At 35.8% G+C, this 25114-nt stretch overlaps 1 protein-coding gene across 2 annotated transcripts in view; it reads left to right on the forward strand.

The window, feature by feature from the left end:
* Positions 1 to 25114, forward strand: part of RELCH (RAB11 binding and LisH domain, coiled-coil and HEAT repeat containing) — a 113217-nt gene that overhangs the window by 65038 nt on the left and 23065 nt on the right. For both annotated transcript variants that reach the window (XM_043889331.1, XM_043889332.1), the window contains exons 14-22: positions 2164 to 2304; positions 2739 to 2903; positions 4951 to 5098; positions 9465 to 9621; positions 10238 to 10361; positions 12418 to 12466; positions 14464 to 14543; positions 17941 to 18047; positions 21298 to 21397. In XM_043889331.1, coding sequence (XP_043745266.1) covers positions 2164 to 2304; positions 2739 to 2903; positions 4951 to 5098; positions 9465 to 9621; positions 10238 to 10361; positions 12418 to 12466; positions 14464 to 14543; positions 17941 to 18047; positions 21298 to 21397 — 1071 coding nt within the window. The remainder of the gene's footprint in view (positions 1 to 2163; positions 2305 to 2738; positions 2904 to 4950; positions 5099 to 9464; positions 9622 to 10237; positions 10362 to 12417; positions 12467 to 14463; positions 14544 to 17940; positions 18048 to 21297; positions 21398 to 25114) is intronic.

Here is a 25114-nt window from a genome sequence, read left to right on the forward strand (position 1 = left end):
CCTCGAAGGGTCATTTCCATAAGACTGCTCTTTAAAAGGAGCACAAAAAGTGGGACTGTGCAGCAGTACATGAGCTGTTCACGTTACATTTGCCGTTCCCTCACCTTCTTTAGTGTGAGGGTGAGTGAAGACTGAGAGACCCAAGAGTCAGACAGTTGTCTTTTTTAAAAATAAAATTTATCTTTTCTTTTTATACAGAAAAATACAAAGAATAATTCAAGAATAATTCCTAGTCTCCAGTCCCAGAAATGTTGTTGCTGAAAATAAATTTTCAGACAGATGAAAATCAAAGACTTCCTTGGCCCTAGTCATTCTCTCCAAAGACAGACATCTATGGTTAATGGTTTTTAACGAATACTTAAGAAAATAAAAATTCGTGCATATGCAAGCTTACATTTTTATATCTTTAAAATTTTTCTTACTCAGAATTAATCACACGGTACAATGATCTATTTATCCCTTGTGTGGGAAACCATGCATTTTACATTTTCACATATTGTTAAAACCTCTGTATCTTGTTTCTCTTGACATGTGCATTTTTTTATTTCGACAGTGTTAAATCGCCAGGACATCACAGATTGTTCTCCTATTAGCAGTGCATGAAAGTTCTTATTTTCCCATGCTTCCACCAGGAACTGGGCATAAACTTTTTTTTTAGTGTTTTCATATGTTTTCAGAGGAAATTATCTTATTGTGATAAATTGTGTAGGTAGATATCCATGAGTGAGTCTGAGCATCCTATTATTTATTGTTCCAGGAGAGAGCTGAACATCACATGCTCTCAAAGAAGGAAGAAACCGTTCCACACTGCTCCTAGTACTAGAATACTAAGCAGCATTAATAATGAGCTTAATGTTTCCTGTGTGGAGCTCCACTTGCCTCGTTACCCCACTGTAACTGGCAGCAGTAGAACCTCAGTGTAGTCATAGCTCAGATGGCATGAAGCCTCCTAAATTGTCCCGTGGGTTTCCTTAGCATATGGAAACTGCCACAGTTGACCTCAGCCTTGACCGCTGCAAAGCAAATACCCAGCTGAGGTTTGCTTATCTCTGTCCTATTGCCCGTTTAGATATCAACCAAAAAGCCCTTTTAATACACTTTTAAAGAAACGTTGGGAAGCAGTATTTAACCTAAAAGATAAATAAACAAGGCTGTACCAAAAGGTATATTCACCACCCTAAATTTGACCAAACTTTTCTATAATTACATATATTTTGTTTTTAAAAATCAAAACAAAACTAGATATTTTAAAATGTCTTTCAGACCTTGCTCTGCATACCAAATCACACTAACTAGAGAGTTACAGAAATGGTCATTTCCTTTTATTGTAACTGTTAAATGTAAAGGTGACCTGAACAAGTTGAGGTTTAAAGAATTTTATAAATTGATCAAGTTACAGTAATGGTACAAAAAAGGGAAGGAAGGGCAAGAATATGAAAACAATGACACTTTATTCTAACCTCAGACATTAATTAGGCTGAATCCATGGGGTAAAAGTTATATGAAACTTAAGACACAATAGTAGTTGACATTATATTTAATAGTAGCATCTGAAAATAGCCATGCAGTTTTGTAAGTGCTTTTAAAGTTTACTCTCATATTTTATCATTCTGTTTTTTTCTTTTTCCCTCAGTTCTTCGAAAAAAATAGCAACACCAGGATTTTAGTTTCCATACTCCTACCCCAGGCAAATGTTTTGATTACCAGAGTGATTTTTATAATCCCTCCTGTTGTTATGACTATCAGTGCTTTTCTGAGTTCCATAGGTAGTAATAGAAAGAATAGTCATTTTACACAGAAGAGTCTCTTTATGGCAGAGTGGTGACTGTTGATTTGCCAGAGTGCACTGTGAAGGTTTCAGGGATTGGCACATATGTAGTAAAAATACAGAAATATGCTGGGAGATGATTAATACCAAGTTCAGGGTAAATGGTATCTTTAGAGAGGAGAATTAGGGGAAGGGGGAGGGTGGAAGAGAGTCATGCACTTCAGCTGTGTCTATAATGTCTTCTGTGTTTCAGAAATGAGGACTTGAAGCAAACATAGCAACATGTTAATATATATTTAATCTGGATTGTGAATACATGGATATCTGTCATTTTTTTCTATTCTTTTCTGCTGCTAGTATAAATAAATACTAAAACATGTTCTTGTTTATTTCAGAAAGAGATCCGTAGCTCCTTGGTTCTTTCAATGTTGCAACAAATGTTAATGGAAGATAAGGCAGATTTGGTAAGAGAAGCTGTGATCAAAAGCCTTGGTATCATTATGGGATATATTGATGACCCAGACAAATATCAGCAGGTATGCTTTTCAGAATAAATCCCATCTATTCCATTATAAAATTCCAAATGGTGTAATATCCCAAACCTCTGATTCAGATACCCCATAATCTATAGTAGGGATGGCAAATGTGTCAACTTGAACAAGTTAAAGTTGGCTGCCTGGTTTCAATTCTGCAATTTCAAGGAGAAAATGCTTTGATTCATTTATAGTATCTGCCACAGCTTTGTGGCAGGAAATTGGCCACAAGCATGCCATTTTCCCTCTGGTTTCCCCCTCAGTGGATACATGACATTTTTCTTTAAAGAAATTGGGGAAGGCAGGCTTATGAATGTTTTCTTTCTTGCTTCAAATGTCTTCTAAATGTATTGGAATGTATGTTTATTACATTTTATTGTGTTTTTGAGGCTTCTGTTTTGTTTTAAATCTGCGTTGTGTCTGTTTCCTTTTGGCAGGGTTTTGAACTGTTGCTGTCAGCCTTGGGTGATCCCTCAGAAAGAGTCGTTAGTGCCACACATCAAGTATTTTTACCAGCCTATGCCGCCTGGACTACAGAACTTGGAAATTTACAGTCTCACCTTCTACCCACATTGCTGAACAAGATTGAAAAACTTCTCAGGGTAAACGCTTCCTTTATTTATACAATTAATAGAAATTTTAAAGGTGTGTTTTAAGGCATCTTGAAAGAATGTTGGGGAAGCAAAGATAGAAAGTATCACTTTGCTGAACATTCTAATTAATTACCCATTAAAGATTCTATTGGTCTGGAGCCAAGAGAGATTTGAGGAAGTTTTGCTTGATTGAAGCTAAGGAGAAAGGGCGCGATGTGACTTTGTTAGCTAAAATAGCACCTTTGTGGCACCTACTCTGACACTGTTCCCAAGGCTGCCTCTTCCTAACCTCTTCTGAATACTTGAATACTTTAGATAAAGTATCAGCTTCTGTCCCCAGAATGCAGAGATAACTTAAAATATGAGTCTTCAAAGCTTTCTTGTTTACACAATGTCAAAATGTTTTAACTTTATTTCACTGCATTTGTTCATGCCCTCACTCTTTAAAATGAATTTTCTTTTCTTTAAAATGAATTTTCCATTCTTCCTAAGAACAGAAGAAAAGTCGATACAATGAAACTAATTTTTGTACTAAAAGTCTCAGTGTCTAGGAGAAAAACTAACATTTCTTTGTGTGTATTATGTACACATTATGTACCATGTTTTATAAATAAAATCTATTATTTCATTCTTACATTTGAATTATATTTTGGTCTTTTGGTGTGGAAACTGTTTAACTTAGCACAACTGTCAAATGACAAGACAAGGATCAGATATCAGCCTCTGAAATGACACTGTTGCCCTTTCTACCCCCAGATTTTAAGAATCTTTATAAGACTTTTAACATAAAGTATTTTAACATATGTATATATATACTACTCTGTGTATAGTCTTACATGTATATATGTGCATTTAATTTAAAAATAGGATTTTTTTCCTATAAATTTCAAAATGCATGTTGAAGACTATAAATAGAAAGCCAGACTGAAGTACTTCTTTTTATGAAACCTAGGGAGTTTTTCTCAAGTTTTTTTTTTTTTTTTTAAATATTTTCATCCCTTCTCTCTGAGAATGATCCATACCGGGTTTTTTTGTTCCACTCCATAACACAGCTAGTTCCACATTGCTGCTAAACATAGCTGCAGTATTCAGCACGGGTAATGTTCCATAAAGAAATTAACTAATTTAGAACTTGATAGTAAAAAAACCTAACATACCTGGTATTTCTGACACAGTTGTTATTTATAATATAATGAGATCCCAAGTGGATTTGAGCAGCATTAAATGCTTTTACCTCTAGCGATTCTATTTTTCACTTTAATACTTGGTTTCTGTGTACCATAGTGGTAGTTTTACTCTTTTTGGTTGTTGTTTCTATTATCTCTTTCTTTTGTTTCCTTTTGAAATTTCTTCTGCGTTTTACAGTGAATTATTTTAAAGTGCATTAAATACTGGCAAATATAGTTGTCATCAAATCTATGAAAGGAGTTCGGAAGTAGAGAGAAAATAATAAGTGCTACTGCTGGTTTAACAGCTGAGCATTTAAAATGATTCCTTTGATCACTTTAATATCTTTAACCTGACTTCTAAAATTTCAAAAGTTAAGACCCTCTTAAAAGAAAAATCCTGTGAAAGAAGTTCCATACAAATGAAATGACTGATGTTCACCCTGAAGATTTCCATACAAAAGATTCTATCACGTCCACAGTGCCTTGGGAAAGTTAAAACATTAGCTGTGCCCAACCAGTCCAGCCCCATGAACTGCAGCCCACCAGGCTCCTTTGTCCATGGAATTCTCCAGGCAAGAATACTGGAGTGGGTTGCCTTTTCGTCCTCCAGGGGATCTTCCTGATCCAGGGATCAACCCAGGATCTCCTTCACTGCAGGCAGATTCTTTACCTTCTCAGCCACCAGGGAAGCCCCCACAGTGCTTTAGCTCTTCATATTTTCACATACTCAGAGCAATTGAGAAAAGATTCTTGGTCATCTCCATTAGGTTTACTGTGAGGCTAACATACATGTCGTTAAATGTTTTATTGTTTGCCGCTGAAAGGAAGAGCATCATAAATGCATGCTCTCAGGAGACTAAATTAGCTTCCTCCTGCTTATGTTTCAGGAAGGCGAGCACGGGCTGGATGAACATAAGCTCCACATGTATCTGTCTGCCTTGCAGTCCTTGATCCCATCTCTCTTTGCATTAGTGCTACAGAATGCACCCTTCTCCAGCAAAGCCAAGCTTCATGGTGACGTGCCACAGATAGAAGGTATTGAGCTTAAATTATGGAAGGGAGATGTAGAACATTGACAGCTTAGCTTCCCACAGAATTGTTTTTGATTGAAATTGTAAAAGTCACTTTGTTTTAGTTGCTAAATCATGTCCAACTCTTTGCAGCCCCGAGGACTGTAGCCCACCAGGCTCTTCCGTCCATGGGACTTCCTGGGCAAGATTACTGGAGTGGGTTGCCATTTCCTTCTCCACAAGTCACTGTATGACAGCATAATTACTAAAATGTGTTATATGTGTGGGACCGCGTGGTCAGAGATTGTATGATACCTAAGGGGAGCTACATGGCTTCATCATTAATGGATAAGCCTCATGGTGTTATTTTACAATATTTATTCTTCCTCTCCATTCTTAATCTAGAGCCTTTTTGTGGCCTTTTTTTTTTTCAGTGTGGTAAGTCAGAAGTGTTTTCTTTTATTAACAGAGCTGAATTAATAGTTACCAGGGCCAGTTCGTGAAGCTTTTCATTTTCATTTTCTTTGTAATTTTTTTCTTCCTCAGCTATTTTGTGTTATTTTCAGTAGGGGAAAGAAAGTGTAATTGCTATTTCCTGCTGTGTCCTTGATAGGAATATAAGCATATGCAGCACAGTTTTTTTTTTCCCCTCCAGAAAAAAGAATATGATTTATTTTTAGGAATAAATGAAATTGATAGCAAAAGCCATTATTTTCTTAACTCAGAGTCCAGCTAACCAGTAAGTGACCTTTGATCCATGGCACGTGGTAGCCCCACAGCACCCAACCCGCAGGATAAATGGCTATAGACAAACTATTAGTATGTATGAGATTTTCAGATTTATGAAATTATTCATATGTCTTCTGGGCTTCTAATAAACAGGAGTATAAAAGCAAGTGTTACAATTTCCATATAAAGTAAACCAGGCCACCTGTAATCTCTGGGATATGAAGCAGTATATCCAACAATGCGTGAAGCATCGCATAAAAATGGTATATACTGTAAGAATGCTAGTTTTACTTGGAAAATTGAGAATGGATAGGGTAGAGTTAGTTTAATATTTTTTAATTATAATTACTGAGGAGAATGAAACTTCAGACTTAATGATAAACGACAAAGTGCTCACAGCTGGCCACTTTAGTTTTACCCCTTCACTCACTAAGGCACTTCAGCTGCGTAGTGACTTTCTAATTCGCTTTTTCTTTCTATCTCACTGCATTATTCTGCTGCATCCACCATAACAAAGTAATAGAAACGTAGTGCTTTAACATCAGACACTTGTTGTCGTGCAGTTCTGAAGGCGAGAGGTCTAAGATCAGGTGACAGCAGGGTTGGCTCCTTCTGAAGGCTGTGAGGGGAAAGCTCTTTCCTGCCTGTCCCCTAGCTTCCCGTGGCTTGCTGGCGATCTCTGGTACTCTGGCTTGTAAATGCATCCCCCCAATCTCTGCCTTCATCTTCACATTCTGTTCTGTGTGTGTGTGTGCGTGTGCGTGTCTCTGTGCCCAAACTTCCCCTTATTATGAGATCAGTTATATTGCGTCGAAAGTCCACGCTGTTCCAGTGTGACTTCATCTTATCTAATTATATCTGCAACAGTCCTATTTCCAGATAAGATCATATTCTGAGGTCCTAGGGGTTAGGATTTCAACATACAAATTTTTAAGGGAGACACAGTTCACCCCATAGCATTCACTATCATTCATTTACTTAGCAAATAATTCTTCAGTGTCGCCTATGGCCAAGCACATGCTAGAGATTAGGCAGAAAATTTTCAAAACTACTTTACAATTCTGAACAGATGTTTATGTGACCTTTCCTTGTGATTATGTCTTTATCATGTCAAAAATAATCTTAAGTTCTCACTGACTTAATTTGACCTTCTGACTTTTAGCTGTAAATGTTAATGTTGTTATACTCACATATAGGTTATAATACATTTACTATAAATGAGGAAATATTATATCCATATTTAGGGTCTATCTATATAGCTGTGTCTAATATGTCTGTCTATATGCGCATCTATATAATTTGGGATACAGTTTATTACAAGTGAAGATTTGTTTTTCGCTTAAATAATGAAAATTCCACAACACTAGCTAATATTTATGCAAGGTACTATTTTGAACACTTCAGATGCACTCACGAATAAAACAGACAAAAATCTCTGCCATCATAGAGCTGACATTTTGGTGGGAAGGAAATACATTAAAGAATCATAGCAGCTGTTATTTTGCTGGATTTGGATAATTTTGGTAATTTTTATACAATAAAATGCTAGCTTTTTGCCAGTCTATTGAAATGGCATTCTGAGGACTTTTCTGTATGTTCACAAGTTAGATGGTTAAATTTTTAAAAAGCCTTTTAAATAGAATAGTACTTTGAGGTTCCTAAACCTCAAACTTATCATTCCAACTACTTATCTTTTACAACTGAGTTGTCCATGGTGTATTAGTTGCTCAGTCATGTCCGACTCTTTGCAACCCCATGGACTGTAGCCCGCCAGATTCCTCTGTCCATGGAATTCTTCAGGCAAGAATACTGGAGTGCGTAGCCATTCCCTTCTCCAGGGAATCTTCTCAACCCAGGAATCAAACTCCAGTCTCCTGCATTGCAGGCAGATTCTTCACCATCTGAGCCTCCAGGGAACCCCTGAGTTATCCAAGTAATTGCTTATTTCTTGTTTTGCTTCTGTTGGACCTCGCTTTAAATCTTTGGACCTCACTTTTCCTATAATAAATCTTAACATTATCTATTTTATTCTTAACTCTTCCACTGTTTTTCAGTAATTTGTCATATTTCTGAAGGAATAATATGCATTCCATTGTAGTATCACAGATTGTGACCACTACGATATAATCCTATTTGAAATGATCAGATGTGCTTCAACATGATATAGAAATATGAGGTACAGCTATCCCTCACTGTCCAAATCTGTTTGATTCCTAGGTTGAGATAATGACGATTCATGCAGAAATATCAGAGAGTATGGGATACCATTTTACCTAAATTCATTTATTTGTTTGTGTGTTATGATAGCAAGTAGAGACTTTTAACTAACAAGGGACAATCTTTATCTGTACTTAAGATATTGTTAAATACCTTAGGAAGCATAGGAAGACAATACCGTCTTAATTTTGTCTTTCAGCATTTTAAAAGTTATTTCATGTTTTCGTAAGTTTAATGATTATCATTAAGCCATTCATATGCTTTGAGAAAATGCTGCATCTTTCATTGCGTCTTTTTAGAGTGTTAACCTTTATGCAGGGAGGTGGGAGGGGGGATCGGGATGGGGAATACGTGTAAATCTATTGCTGATTCATGTCAATGTATGACAAAACCCACTGAAAAAATAAAAAATTAAAAAAAAAAAAAAAAGAGCTGTTGGTAGCATTCGTCACTTAAGAGTCAGCTAAGACCTGGAATCTGTGATCTGTAGGATCATAAATTTTATTGATATGTTCAAATTTGAAAATATACTAATGTATATTCGATATTTATTTACACAATTTTAAAAGTCATTTTTTCAGTTTTCCCCAAAAACTTTTAAAGTTTGTATTTATAATAATTTTTTAATTATTATTACATATAGCTTTATCTTACTGGTCACTGCTTTTAACACTTTATATTAATTTAATGTTTATCAAATTATGGAAAACTTTCTAAATAAGGCATTTAATATTGGAGATTAAATACTTAAGAACCCTGTTCAGCTCAAGCTTTAGTGTATTTTAGGTTATTCTCTGGTATTAAACAATTTTTCCCTGCTGTCAACGTATTAGTTTTTTACTCCATGAAGGAAATATCTTATTATAGTTATTATTTATTGACATAAGCAGTCTGGTGGATTTATAACTATCTTTGTTTTTTTTAAACCAAATTCAAATCCATATTTTAACTGAGATCCTATTTTGGAGCAAATTTTAAATTAAAGTTTTGCTTTTTACTGGCAAACTCTCATTTCGTATTCGTTTACTAGATATTTAGTCTCATAAAATCTTAATTTTTTGAGATTTGTTAAATTTGTTCACATGCAAGAGAAATTTACAGTCGAGCCTTAAACAACAGGAGTTTGAGGTGTACACATCCACTTATACATGGATAGTTTTCCGTAGTTAATAATGTAGTACTGCCTGGTCCATGGCTGGTTGAATTTGTGGGTGTGGAGGAATCTCTGACACAAAGGTCTGACTAGACAGTTTAACCCCTGACTGTGCAGGGATCAACTACATTTCATTTTCTTCTAAAAGTGATTTAATGTATTTTAGTTTTATATTTGAAGTCTAGAATATGCTAAATAGCTATTAGGAGGCAGAACCTTACTTTTCTTTTGCTAAGATGGTTAACGTTCCGAACCGCCATTTTTGCATGGCTTCTTCCGCTCCTCTCTGTAGTGACGAGGTTCCCGCGGCCCGCGTCGCCCCTTCAGGACGTGTCGACTATTGTCGGAGGCCGCGAGCGGCTGGCGCTGCTGCTGCGGCTCTATGACCACCAGCTGGAACACGAGGGCACGACCGGCTGGGAGAGTTTACTGTGGGTTGTCAATCAGTTGTAAGTTACCACCTCCGCGTTCACTTGGTACATCTCAGCTGCTTGAATGGAAGACAGCTCACGATATTTAGCCTGGGAACTGAGGGACAAAATATAGCAAAATATTTTTTTAAAAACAACAAAACATAACTTGGCGTCATCTGTGGTAACCGTCTTCAGGAGAGAAGATTTATACCTGTAGACATGTAGTTGCTTATCTGTGAAAACGGTGTGTCTGTATTACTGCAGAAAGACCTGTCTGCTCCCTTATTATCTAAAAGTGGTGGATTGTAAACTACATCCAGACTTCTCATTTTTGAGGCTAAAATATATGGTGCCATGTTAGCCAAGCTTTTGTATGAAGTATCACCTCCATTGACTTAAGTCTTATTAACACCACACTTAGAACTCTGCCATTAAGTTTCCATATATTTCATGACAATCTCTTAAAATTTAAGAAGTTTACAGAATATAAAATTAAGACTTTTTCAAAGGGTCCCAAACAACTCCTTTGTTTTCTAATTTTACTGGCTGTGAAAAGCAGAAGAGATTGTTAGATTTGGATTGTTTCAGAAATTGGCAAGGAAACAGTAATTTATTTGTATCCCCTGTCTACTTTCCTTTCTTTCTTATGCAGGTTACCACAGCTTATAGAAATAGTTGGCAAAATTAATGTTACTTCAACTGCCTGTGTCCATGAATTCTCCAGATTTTTCTGGCGCCTTTGCCGGACATTTGGCAAAATTTTTACAAACACTAAGGTAAAAACTTGTATTTCATATTTTCTTATATGCAAGACATATAAAAATGTAATGTGTTAATTAATGGTATGGGAGAGTAAGTAAAAGCAGGAGCCCTTCCTTTATTCTAATTATCTTTTAATATCTTAGAAAGCTATGATAATAAAAGAAAATTCTGGTCTGTAATATTCTTATCTTTATTGACTTTCAGAAAATGATTTAGCCAAAATTTAGTCTGTATCCACATTTAAATATAAGGTCTGCTCACTGTGGATGTCTCAGAGCTTTCCAGCAGAGAAAGTATCAGCTGGGGGACTCCACTGCAATTCTTTGAATGTGCTTCTTGTACTGAATCTACCACAGATTCAGGAAGCCCCCGTTTCCCCAAATGCTTTGGTCAGAACTTCAGGTGATTGTGGGCGTCCCTGATAGCTCAGTCGGTAAAGAATCCACCTGCGATGCAGGAGACCCCAGTTCGATTCCTGGGTCGGGAAGATCTGCTGGAGAAGGGATAGGCTACCCATTCCAGTATTCTTGGACTTCCCTTGTGGCTCAGCTGGTAGAGAATCCACCTGCAGTGCAGCAGATCTGGGTTCGATCCCTGGGTTGGGAAGATCCCCTGGAGAAGGGAAAGGCTACCCACTCCAGTATTCTGGCCTGGAGAATTCCATGGACTATATAGTCTATGGGGTCACAAAGAGTCGGACACAACTGAGCAACTCTGACTTTCACTCAGGTGATTATAGAAACAAAGCAGCTTATGTAGAATACTTGCTACAAGACAGGAGCCCTTGGAATAGAATGGACACTTGAGATAAATGCTGCATATTTCAATCACTGTCACATTTGCCTAACCAGGTTATTTTGTTGTTTAACTACTAAAATTGGAAAGTCCTTAGGTCCTACTTTGTTCTTTAATCCTGTTAATCCATTTGTCTTCATAAGAGATTGTTGAGCCAGTTCTTTAGAGCATTAACAAAACCTTATAAAGATGTAGTTGCTATATGTGAAGACATTTAAAAGGTAAAAATTTTGTGGCATCTCTTGGCTAAGCCTGTAGTTTTTGAAACATTTGAAGCATAACAGTTTGGTATAGTGGACTGACAAAATTCAGAAAATGGGTTATGAATCTGTGTGTCCTTGAATAAATCTTTTAATGTATCTGTACTTAATCTTTTCATGTGTGAAATGAAATTTAATCCTGTACATCTGATGCTGTAGGTTAATCTTTTCACAGTGGTCTACATCTCAGTTTAAATGGAATTTGCAAATTAATATGCCTGACCTATTGATAGGAGGGCAAAAACCAGAGCTTAATGTTACTGTAGGAGAAACCAAGTCATTCATTAACATCTAATTATTAAGTATAGTTGGATTTTACTGGGAATCACTATTGGCAAAAACTGTTTGACATCTCCAGAAGAAGTAACTGTTATTTATTTTACTTTTTCTTACAAAAGCAATTAGGAATTCACTTTAACACTTAAGTGGTTGACTTCAGAGGCCTGAAATCTGTAATGTTAAAAATAAAAACAAGCATTTCCTCTAACTTAAAACTTAACTGTTAAATTCTGTCTTTCATGTTTAAAATTAAATTTTTAAAAAGTTAAAGACTAAGCCAATGGATATAACATAATGGTTATCTTACTTACTGAATATCCTAAATGAATGGAATTTCATTTTCATTCCTTTTATACACAACATTTTTTTTCAACAGTTTTAATCATATATTATCTGCCTAAGTACCCTTTCTATCATCAGGTTTGGTTTTGGGAGGTAGTAATTTCAAACACTTAAAGTCACCTTGGAAATTATTTTAATTTAGTGACGGAATCTAAAGGTCCTTCGGGAAAGTTGCTGACCTAAATTGATTTTTTAAATATTTTATCTCTAAAAAGATATTGTTTTCAGAAACTTGACACTTCTTTTTTCCTATGGCTTTTAAGAACTGTTGTGTTTTTGACTACTTGAATCTTTAAAAATAAGTAGTAGTAGCAATGGTAGGAAACATTTTATTTAACCATTGATTGGTCTGTTGAACCTGAGACTTTCTGGATCTTTTCTTTGGGTTGCTTAGGTAAAACCTCAGTTCCAGGAGATTTTAAGGCTGTCTGAAGAAAATATTGGTAAGTTTGTACATTATAATTTTTAAAAACAATTAAGTCTCTTTACTCCAGAAAAATACTTTATTCATTATATGCAAATTGTATAAATAAGCTAACAAGTACAATTGAAAAGGAAAATTTATACTATGGAGTTCTTGGGTTTACAGCACTGCTACATCTAATATCCTTTCCATGGAGTAGTAGTAAGATTAATCTCCATCAGTTTTATTGTAAATATCTACCTTCTGTAATCAAATTGTCCTAAACCTGACCTTCTCAGACTGTGTACTTATTTGTAACCTTGGAGGTTTGAAGTGGTGCAATTGAAATACTGAAAAGGAAAAAATACAGAGCATGTAATTCATAATTAGTTACTTAGAACTGTTAAAAATTAAAACAAGTATAACTGAATAGAATGTAAGATATACATATATATTTTTTTAATGAAACATGAGATTTTTAAGAAACTATAGGCTTTAATGGGCAGCTCCAGCCCCTCTGTTCATAGTTTTCAATTACTGTCTTAAGAAGTCTGGTTATAGCACCAAGAACTCCTTTATGTGTAGATCTTATGTCCCTGTGTATTTTTCTAATTTCTGGGAATGAATTGTGAAAAATATTAAGGACAAAAATGTATAGTCCCCATGATTTGTATTGTAATTGGCTGTTTTGGATGTGTAGGTAATTCTTATCTCAGTCTTACCTTAGTGATTTGATTTGAGTCATCTGGAAAACTCCCATTTTTGTCTGTCCTCAGAGGTAATTAGAGAGTGAATAAATGACTCCTTTTAAGTTTGAAAATGTCAGTGAGGTGTTTGTTTTTTTTTGACATGCTTCCTAAAGTTTATATTTAATAGCTTTCTAATGGTTTAATTACTTGAAATTAAAAATTGGTATTATCTGTTTAGTTAATTATTCATTCTTATGATGATAGCTTTCAGAATTATTAGTTACAAGGTGATTATATACAGTCTATATGTATGAATTCAACTTAAGCTTATGTTCGTAGCCTTAGATTTACCTCTCAGCTACCGTAGTCACACTCAGCCAACATCAGTACTCCCCAAAAGATAAAATTACTCTTGCCAAGAGAATAAAAAAACCTCAAATACTAATTGATATGAAAATAGATTCTTTTCTGGTGAAAATACTTTCAAGATAGTTAAATGCATGCTTTTAACTGAATTCTGTATGTACTACTTTCTGAAGAGAATTTAAAACCATATAGGAATAGAAAAAAGTAATTTTTAAAAGTTTGAGTACATAAAAGCAAATGTAAAGTGCTTCAAATAATGCCTAACATCAGTAAGTGAGAGCTGTTGGTGCTATAAATAGCAACTGCCATATCATCTCTGGACCTGTTTTTAAAAAATCGTCTACACATGCTGCATAAGAAAGAAAATCTGATGTCTTAAAGTCGTCACAGGACACTCAGCTGTGGTTGGATGCTTTCCCCTCTCCCCAAGCTGTATTTAGTCTCCCTACTCCATGAAAATAGTCAGGGTTCTGTCTGGCTTCTGAAAAACCCCTGTACAGGATGCAGGAAGAGCTCTGGAACTAGGCTAATACTAGAAACTAGGTAGTGTCTCGATGTCTAGAAGCCGGTTAAATATATATCTAGGTGTCTCCTTTCAGCTGAGTACCTTGATGATTTACTGAATACTGCAAATTAGAAGCCTGAAAATTCATACAACATGCTTATACGGCCACTTGGGAAAGTGTTAAAGAAAGCTCTGATTTATGACTATGCAGATAACGGTATAGCATCTCATTTTGGTCGTTAAAGTTTTTCTCATCTATCAAAATTTTGTATGCTAATGGCTCTGAAAAGTATTAAGTTGCATTTTCACAACCACCAGTGGATATGTATGTTTTTATAAAAGTATTTTTAAAGTAATGATAACATTTATTTTTAAGCCTTGTAACCAATTGTAATTTAAAATATAATTTGTATTATGACATTTTGCTTTACATTTAAAGCATACTCAGATATTTAAAATTATTTTTGTGATTTTTAGATTCCTCAGCAGGAAATGGGGTCCTCACTAAAGCTACTGTCCCCATTTATGCAACAGGAGTCCTTACATGTTATATTCAGGTAAGGGAAAAATTCTTTGGCTAGAAAATGTACAAGCATTGTCTATTTAGAAAGATAGCTAATGTTATGTCTTTTAATGTGTTTATAAGTAAAAATAATACCCATAAATGAGAAACAAATTTATTTATTCTTCTTATTAAATAAATAATTTATAGTAGAAAGCATATTTTAATAATAGTCTCTTGAGGACTATCTCTGTTAAATAAAATTAGAGATTGTGTGCTTCTTGATATTTTGTTTAAAAGTGTTAGATTGTACTTATGTAGCAATTTCTTTGTGTTTCATGATAATTTTTTCATTAATAAAGCACATGTGTTAGCTGAAGCACACTGCAAAATGCTGTAACATACTGTTTCATCATTTTTAGCAAAGTATTTTGTAATCCCGAAACATGAAGGATTGTTATAACTCTTTTATTGCTCATGGTCTTTGCTGAGCTGGAGGTCTCTTCCGCTGTTCTTGCTGGTAGTCGCTGTGTGGCTGCGTTCACCTGGTTGGTTGGTGGGGCTCCTGGAAGGGTGGCTGGGCTTCAGTCCCCACAGTCTCAGGGCCTCTCTCTGTCTGCACGTCCTGAGGAGTGGCAGAGCCAGACTCATTCTGTGCTAGCTTAGGGCTCCCAAAATTGTAAGAAACAGAATTTGCTAGGCTGCAGCCTAGGCTTTGGAATTAGCACACTACTGCATTCTCTTGGTTAAAGCAAGTCACAGGTCCAATCCGGATCGAAAAAGAGGAAACTGAATGAGAGCTTGACCCAGGAGGTGGTTCATTGGTGGTCACCAGTATAGCAGACCACCTCACTCTACATAGCATTGCTTTAAATTAACACGTTGTGTGTTAAGGCATATCAGTCGTTTTTAAGTGTGAGGCAGTCCCACCTGTGAGTTGAAAATATGGACTCAAGATAAAGCATTTTTAGAAATCATGACACAATAATTCCTATGTAGTATTTCTGACCTCTCCCCCCAATTAATCTGAATGTAATCATAGGAAAACAATAAAATAAATCCAAATTAAGTTTTAAAAAAGAATGGGAAAATCAGAGGAAGATCTTTTTTCCCCCGTTTTCCACACTAATTCCTAACTTTTTTTGCCTTTTGAATTCAAAGTATAGCCATTCATATTTATTGCATTCTTCTTCCAAAACAGATTTGAACCATCTTATAATATGAAACTGTAGTTCTCCAATATCATAAGATATCTTGTAGTAGAAGCTCCAACTCAGTTAAAGTAGTACAGTATTCTTTTAACTTGTCTACCCTAGTTTCTCAGACTACCTCATAATACAGATACACACAGGATCTCTGTGTTTAGAATATTTTAAGTCATGTAACCTTAACAGATTGAATCCATTGTTGTCCTTCAAGTTGTGGAGACTAAGTCCTAGCACATTACCAGGCACAACAGCACAAATACCATTTTCCTCTTTAATTTTGCAAGCTCTTCCAGCAGAATAACAAAGGTGATGTCAGTATTTTCCTCTCTCATTTTTAAGCTTGGGCAGTAAGTATGCTAAGTATGTTGATTTTGACCATAAATAGTATTTTAAGGCATAATGAATATGAGATACATATTGTAAGGCTTGATAAAGTATGAAATACAAGGTTTGTCTCATAGTAGTCCCTCAGAATAGATTTACTGAATACATCAATATAGACGTATTTTTTGAGTAACTGTGAAATCCAAATATCTAAAAAGATAAGAGCTTTGCTGGTATTTACAGAACAAGAAGTGAGTGGCCATCATAGGTTGCCAGTGCTTAAGGAAGCACATGCCAGTGTTTTTCCTACTAAACAAAATTTTCTATTAAGGTAAATTAACTGTCCTTGTTGCTTTGATAAACAAAGCCTATTTTGAATCAAGTGCGTAAGCAGTATTACTTGTTTTGAAATTTCAAAGTTGAGAAATTGTGTTGTAGTAAATTTTCAAATCAAAGAATTCATGCTCATTTAGCAGTATATTTTATAGCTGTTACTTCACAGTTAAGTTTTTTCAGATTTACAGTTTATTTTCCAAATTTTGTGAATCCTGTGATACAGTAAGCAACTAAAAATGAGTGAGATCCCCGTTCCACCGTAGCTCTGACGGTGGCTTGTCGGTGCTTCCGTCCTTCACGAAGCACACCAGCATATTATAAAACTGCTGTGTCCATCCTTTATTCATGCTGAGCATTACTTTTGTCAGTCCTTTATTTCTGCCTCACTCTAAATTAACCTGACCATGTAGGAAAAGTTAGATGGTAATCCCGTCTTCCTCATGGATCTACTGATGTATGTGCCTTTTTAGTCACTCAGTCATGTCCAACTCTTTGTGACCCCATGGACTATAGCCTGCCAGGCTCCTCTGTCCATGGGATTTTTCAGGCAAGAATACTGGAGTGGGTTGCTGTTTCCTTCAGGGGTCTTCCTGACCCAGGGATCAAACCTGTGTCTCCTGCATCAATTGGCAAGTGGATTCTTGACCACCGAGCCACCAGGAAGCGTTGATACTGACGTATATAGAAGCCACTTATTGTTGACATAATATAGCCCTGAAGACAAAATATTTGACTGTAATTTATTGTATATTTATTTCCTGATAGAAAGTCAGATTCTTTCCCTTACAGATTCTGGCTAATTTAACATACAATTATCTTTTTTAACTTTACTATAGAGCAGAATTGCTTTTTCTAACAAATTTCTTAATGGTGTGCTGTGTAAACAAAGAAAGAAAGAAATATTTTCTGATTATTAAAATAATGGTTTGTCAAAGAAAGCTTAAAAATAAAAGTAATTTTTTAATCAAAGGTGTGACTATTTTTGTTAAGGACACAATGTTCTATATTTCAGCAACTGTGCAACTTCTCAACACTAATAATTTCTCAGATATCAATTTCTACTCTGAGGAGGATAACTGTTTTAGTGGCTTATATTTAAGTATTTAGAGCCAAAATTAATGGGAAGTTAAACTGTTAAAATCAATTTTAATAAAAAAAATATACCTTCTCATGTTTCAAACCAGAACTATCTCATCAAACTTTCTGCAGCGATGCAGTGATCTGCATCTGAGCTGTCCAGGGAGGAGACCACACGTGGGTGTTAGACAGCTTAAATTGCAATTAGTGCAGCTCAGGAGCTGAAACTTTGATTTTACTTCTCTTTAGTTTGAGTGTAAGTTACCACATGTGGTGAGTGACTGCCATATTGCACAGCTCAGGCCTAAATCTATGAATCAGAGTAGTGTTTGTCCTCATATCATTGTGATCGTAGATACGCTTAATAAATATCTTTAATTAAAATGCTTCCAAATTAAGATATTTTCCCCTTATTTGATAAAATTTTCTAATTGTAGATACGAAATGATGGTTTTTAAGTTCTACTTGATTGCTTGGAATTTCATTATCAGTCTTTTTCCTCTGTAGGAAGAAGACCGAAAGCTGTTGATTGGATTCTTAGAAGATGTAATGACCTTGCTTTCATTATCTCATGCTCCTCTTGATAGCCTGAAAGCTTCTTTTGTGGAACTGGGGTAAAAATAATAGCTTATAGTTTTTGAAAGCTATAGAAAGTTTTAAAATTGGTTTTATAGACTGCATATTTTTAGTCTAAATAAAGATTAGTATGCACACCAAACTTCTTGATTTTTTACTTAAGATTTTTTTGTTCTTTTTTTGTATATTTTAATATTTTGTAATAAATACATTATAATAAAAGAGTGAGGTGAAGGATACAGATATGTCTTCTTTGAAGCAGCTGGAGGCATAAAATCAAGTACAAATTCAAAGAAAATTCAGTGGCCCCAGGCTGGAAAAGGAGTCCCAGTGAAAGCCAGATCCCTGGGCTCCCTTTTCCATTCCAGTTGATTTGCCTGGTTTACCACACAGTTGCACTCATCTCACTGGCAAAGTAATGCTCACAATCCTCCAAGCCAGGCTTCAACAGTACGTGAACCATGAACTTCCAGAGGTTCAAGCTGGATTTAGAAAAGGCAGAGGAACCAGAGATCAAATTGCCAACATCCACTGGATCATTGAAAAAGCAAGAGAGTTCCAGAAAAATATCTACTTCTGCTTTATTGACTATGCTAAAGCCTTTGACTGTGTGGATCACAACAAACTGTGGAAAATTCTTCAAGAGATGGGAATACCAGACCACCTGACCTCCCTCCTGAGAAGTCTGTATGCAGGTCAAGAAGCAACAGTTAGAACTGGACATGGAAGGACAGACTGGTTCCAAATAGGAAAAGGAGTACGTCAAGTCTGAATATTGTTACCCTGTTTATTTAACTTCCATGCAGAGTACAGCATGAGAAACACTGGGCTAGATGAAGCACAAGCTAGAATCAAGATTGCCAGGAGAAATGTCAGTAACCTCAGATATGCAGATGACACCACCCTTATGGCAGAAAGTGAAGAACTAAAGAGCCTCTTGAAAGTAAAAGAGGAGAGTGAAAAAGTTGGCTTAAAACTCAGCATTCAGAAAACTATGATCATGGCGTCTGGTCCCATGACTTTATGGCAAATAGATGGGGAAACAGTGGAAACAGTGACAGACTATTTTAGGGGGCTCTAAAATCACTGCAGATGGTGACTGCAGCCATGAAATTAAATGACGCTTGCTCTTTGGAAGAAAAGTTTGACCAACCTAGATAGCACATTAAAAAGCAGAGATATTACTTTGCCAACAAAAGTTCATCTAGTCAAAGCTATGGTTTTTCCAGTAGTCATGTATGTATTTGAGAGTTGGACCATAAAGAAAGCTGAGCGCTGAAGAATTGATGCTTTTGAACTGTGGTATTGGAGAAGACTCTTGAGAGTCCCTTGGACTGCAAAAAGATCCAACCAGTCCATCCTAAAGGAAATCAGTCCTGAATATTCATTGAAAGGACTGATGCTGAAGCTGAAACTCCAATACTTTGGCCACCTGATGTGAAGAACTGACTCATTTGAAGAGTCCCTGATGCTGGGAAAGATTGAAGGCAAGAGGAGAAGGGGACGACAGAGGATAGATGGTTGGATGGCATCACCGACTTAAATGGACATGAGTTTGAGTAAGCTCCGGGAGCTGGTGATGAACAGGGAGGCCTGGCATGCTGCAGTCCATGGGGTCACAAAGAATCAGACACAACTGAGTGACCAAACTGAACTGAACTGAAATCGTAATCACGTCATCTAGCTGCTTAAGTAGTTTCTTCTCATTCTTTACTAAAAACAGGTTTATGTATTTATTAATGACACTATCTTCACACCCAACTTAACCCTTCCATATGGTGGTTTGAGTTATCCTTGATTTGGGTTATCCTAACTGATCCTGTACCAACCATATGGCATATATAGGACAGTATTGTTTCCCCAGTGTTTATAGATGTCAGAAATTAAGACTCACTAAGGAAAATTCTGAAAGAGATGGGCATACCAGACCACCTGACCTGCCTCTTGAGAAACCTGTATGCAGGTCAGGAAGCAACAGTTAGAACTGGACATGGAACAACAGACTGGTTCCAAATAGGAAAAGGAGTACATCAAGGCTGTATATTGTCACCCTGCTTATTTAACGTATATGCAGAGTACATCTTGAGAAACGCTGGGCTGGAAGAAGCACAAGCTGGAATCAAGATTTCCGGGAGAAATATCAATAACCTCCGATATGCAGATGACACCACCCTTATGGCAGAAAGGGAAGAAGAACTAAAAAGCCTCTTGATGAAAGTGAAAGAGGAGAGTGAAAAAGTTGGCTTAAAGCTCAACATTCAGAAAACTAAGATCATGGCATCTGGTCCCATCACCTCATGGGAAATAGATGGGGAGACAGTGGAATCAATGTCAGACTTTATTTTTTTGGGCTCCAAAATCACTGCAGATGGTGACTGCAGCCATGAAACTAAAAGACGCTTACTCCTTGGAAGGACAGTTATGACCAACCTAGACAGCATATTAAAAAGCAGAGACATTACTTTGCCAACAAAGGTCCATCTGGTAAGGCTATGGTTTTTCCAGTGGTCATGTATGGATGTGAGAATTGGACTGTGAAGAAAGCTGAGCGCCGAAAAATTGATGCTTTTGAACTGTGGTGTTGGAGAAGATTCTTGAGAGTCCCTTGGACTGCAAGGAGATCCAACCAGTCCATCCTAAAGGAGATCAGTCCTGGGTGTTGATTGGACGGACTGATGCTGAAACTCCAATACTTTGGCCACCTCGTGTGAAGAGTTGACTCATTGGAAAAGACCCTGATGCTGAGAGGGATTGGGAGCAGGAGAAGAAGGGGACGACGACAGAGGATGAGATGGCTGGATGGCATCACCGACTCGATGGGCATGAGTTTGAGTGAACTCCGGGAGTTGTTGATGGACAGGGAGGCCTGGCGTGCTGCAATTCATGGGGTCGCAAAGAGCCGGACACGACTGAGCGACTGAACTGAACTGAACTGAAGGTTACAACTTACCCATCTGACTCTTAGTCCAGTGTTTGTTCTCATAAGTAGTAAATTTTATTTTATTTTTTTATAATTTTAACTTTTATACTATCAAAGAGTTGAAATGTCTATCATCTTTGCACATGCTTAGAGAAACTTAGTTCCTGAATATGCTAAAAGTCTGTAGCTATATAAGGTGACTTCCCTTTTTTCAAGAATCTTAAACATAGCCTATTAAACCATAGAAAGTAATTCTATATGTTTTGCCAATATTTTTGTCATTAGTATTCCTCAGAAAGGTAGAGTTTTTCAGTACCCCAGTAAGACACTGTGGCTCTCACTTTTAGCGTTGATTTTCTTTCTTGCAGTGCAAATCCAGCTTACCATGAGTTACTGTTAACTGTTTTATGGTATGGTGTTGTCCACACGTCAGCACTCGTGAGGTGTACTGCTGCTAGAATGTTTGAGGTATGTCAACAAATACTTCTGTTTTTTTCAGATCATAATGATTTTCTTTGGAAGAGGGAGAGGGAATATTTTTTTGAAGGGAGGGAGCTTTTCATACTATGTTACATTGATGTATATTTTGTTGCATTGAATAGTATCTAGTTGTGTACTGTGAGATGGGGCAGAAATTTAATTTTGGAATATTTCGGATTGTTCTTTAGCCTTATTGGTTCCTTGAATATTGTTATATTATCATTTCCTCTTCTCAAATTTCTTTTAAATCTTACTTATTTCCATCCTATGTAAATCTTCTTGGCTATACTTTTCTATTTACTGAGGCAAATGGCTATTAAAACAAACTAAAACAGTAAAGGGTGTTTATAAAGTTGTAAAATATAGTTGGACTCATGAGTAAAATATACTTTGATTCAATCATTGCAATTATGGAAATATTTATTGATTACTCCTACTTTGTTATTTCCTCACATATCATGTCTGGAATAACAATATCTCTATACTTTAACTGCCCATAGACTTAGAGAAGACACTTCGTATAATTTAACTAGATTTTCTTAAATTGCCACCTACCCAAGTTTAGTATGAAAATTGGAATACCTGCCTATCTTTTTTATCCTTCACAAAGGAAATTGTGTCAGCCTAGTTTATGTATGTATGTTTTTAGAACTTGAATTTGAACACTAAAACTGGCTTTGAATGTTTTACTGTTCTTGAGTCTTATCACAGAACCTTCCTGCCTGGGTTCAGCATCTGTCTCTGCCACTTCATGCCGGGCTCAAGCTTCTCTGGCCTTGGTTTTCTCATCTATAAAGTGAAGATAATAATAAGTATCCATCTCAGAGGATGTTTTGTTAATATTAAATGAGTTAATACTTGTAAAAGCCTTAAGACAGTGTCTGACACATAATTAGAAGAACTTAATAAATGTTAGCTATTATTATGATGGTTGTTTTTTAAATCTATTCTATTACTTCGCAAGATAATATAATAGTTTAAGAAAAGTGCGTTTGTTCAAGCTAAAACTGTCCCTATTGTGTGTTTCATTCTTAAAATATCTTAAAGCATTTATTTTCATAAGAAGAATGAGATAATTCAATTCTTCCTACATTTCAGAATTTTTAGATAATTTAAGGTAAATTTCAATCAAAGAGTTAGAGCACTGATAGATTTTAAAACATCTAAAACTTTTAAGTTTTTTGTGGTATCTAAAGAAAATTCCATTCTTATCAGAAGATTGAAAATCCTCTGTCCATGTTATTCCACAGTTGTACAGATTTGATCCAAAAAACCAATCACGTGTTCTTTGTCAAGACAAATGCCAAATTAAAAATTTAGCTAGAGGCCTAGCATAATAAGTTCCTTTTAGGTACAAATAGTTTTTGATTATTCAGTATGCTGAAAAGTTATTACCATGAAAGAAGAAAGTCTTTCTTTAGCCTCCTCTTTCCCCCAAAAGAAAAGAGCATCATATTTCTTTAATATACTTTCTTCATAAAATTGTATTGTAAGACCATAAGAGCTATTTCTTTGTCTTAAACCATTTATTTCTAATGTGTCTATATATACTGATGAAGCATACCATATAAATGAAAACAGTTTAAAGAAAATGAGGGTCTCCTCCCTTTTTACTTGTTTTTGTATTTTTTCTGCCTTATTTCTTACATGTGACTTTTGTCTGGTTTTGGTTTCTATGTCTGCTGTCAGTGCTGGTTGGAAACTATACTTTTGCTTAAGCAGTTTTCAGTGTTCTCAGGTTGATTATGAATTTCTGAGTCTAATTTGAGAGACTTATTTCAATATTTTTTCAAATTCATTTATGATAAAAGTAGTTTTACTGAGCATGCCAGTAAAAGTCATCAGGAAAAATTAAAATTATTTTTGTCAATGAGCCTAATTTTAAACAAAATTGTATTAAAAGATTAATTATTTCATAAGATTTCTTTTGATACTAATACATTATAATTTACAATTATGCTTGCTTCCCCTGCCACCCAGAAATGACTTAATTCAAAATGAAAATGTAAAAAAGGGGCACTTAAAATTCTTTAAGTTTTTAATGTCAGAACAGAAACTATTGATAAGAAGTGAGAAATGGATATATCGGGAACTTGATATTGGATACTTAGTGAAATTGAACACTAAGTTTAGCTCTGAGTGTTCAGACAGCAGGACAAAAAGGGGAAACCCAGTCAGTGTTAATAAGAGAAAGTACGTTCTGGTGTGATGGGTTAGTGCTGAGGTTGGTTTACAAGAGAGACTCTGTGACTGCTAGTGTCTCATAGTGCATTTCTCAAAAGATGCAGAAAAGAAGCTTCATATAGTGATAGCTTACATCAGTCGTAAGGAAATAAAGCAAGTGCTATTAAGACCACAACTCAAAGAAGGCATGGGCTTTTAAAGACCAGTGAATGAGTCCATTTTAAGGCTTTTTGGCTGGCACAATATAAACCTTTCAAAATGTACTTTACTGATTCGAATCTAAGCTATTTTGTTTATAAAATGATACAGAGAAGAGAGTTTTATATAACGGTCCAACTCCTTGTGACCCCATGGATTGTAGCCTGCCAGGCTCCTCTGTCCATGGGATTTCCTAGGCAAGATTACTGCAGTGGGTTGCCATTCCCTTCTCTAGGAGATCTTCCTGACCCAGGGATTGAACCCCCGTCTCCTGTATTGCAGGCAGATTCTTTACTATCTGAGCCACCAGGGATGCCCTTTTATTTATAAAATGATACAGAGAAGAAAGTTTTATTTAACAGTATTTTAATTTCTTCCCCCTATTTCTTTCTACCTGACATCTGTAATGCTTTTAAAGTAGTAACAGACATTGTTTTGTCATTTTATTCCTGTCTAAATTATCCATGGTTCTGTTAAAATAAAAATTATTTCAGAATACTGAAGCGGATTCAAAAGTACCTGTTGGGTTTTTGTTACTAAAAATCCCATGACATCTGTCATCTTCTTGGAGGACTAGTTCCCTTACAAGGTGAAGAGATTAATTAGCATTTAAGATTAATAACTTGTATTTACATTCTGAAATTGAGATTATAGGATTAGGGTGTTACCCTTCTCTGTTGAAGCTCATAAAATGCTGTGATTTCTATAAAAACAAAATGCATATAGCTCAATATTGTCCTCTTGTTCTGCGATTTAGGGTTGGCTGCTAAAAAAAAATTGTTTTATGATTAGATTATAGAAATAGGTCTAATTGTGGTTATCATATTGTTTTTAAATTTGAGATTTTAGAGAAATGAGCTATTTGTAAGCATTAACTCCTTGGACCAACCAGAAACATTTTTTAATTAATAATTTCTTTTTCTAAATGTATCACGAATCTTACATCCTTTGAGTCATCATAATAATTCCGCTTGCATTTCTTGAATGCCTAGCCTTTGTCAGACACAGTGTTTAAGTGTATTATGTGCAGTTAGTAGTGCAGTGATCCTTGGAGGTAGATGATAGTCACCATTTTCAGATGAGAAAACTGGGTTTCAAGGGATGGTGTAATATATGTGGGGCCACGTGCCTAGCAAGTGGAGAGCTAGAGTCTGAACCCAGGTCTGAGGCCCACATGAAATAACTCCTTTGCACTAGGCTGTCTTAGGTCTCTGTACCTCAAGAAAGAAAGCTCTGTGATGTAAATTGTATGTGATTTTTAAATTTACGTGCTTTAGAACAGTCAAAAGCAATTTAGTGGTGGCTGCTAGCCGTTTGAGTTTG

The sequence above is a fragment of the Cervus elaphus genome, chromosome 27 (genome assembly GCF_910594005.1).
Source record: "Cervus elaphus chromosome 27, mCerEla1.1, whole genome shotgun sequence".
Lineage (NCBI taxonomy): Eukaryota > Metazoa > Chordata > Mammalia > Artiodactyla > Cervidae > Cervus > Cervus elaphus.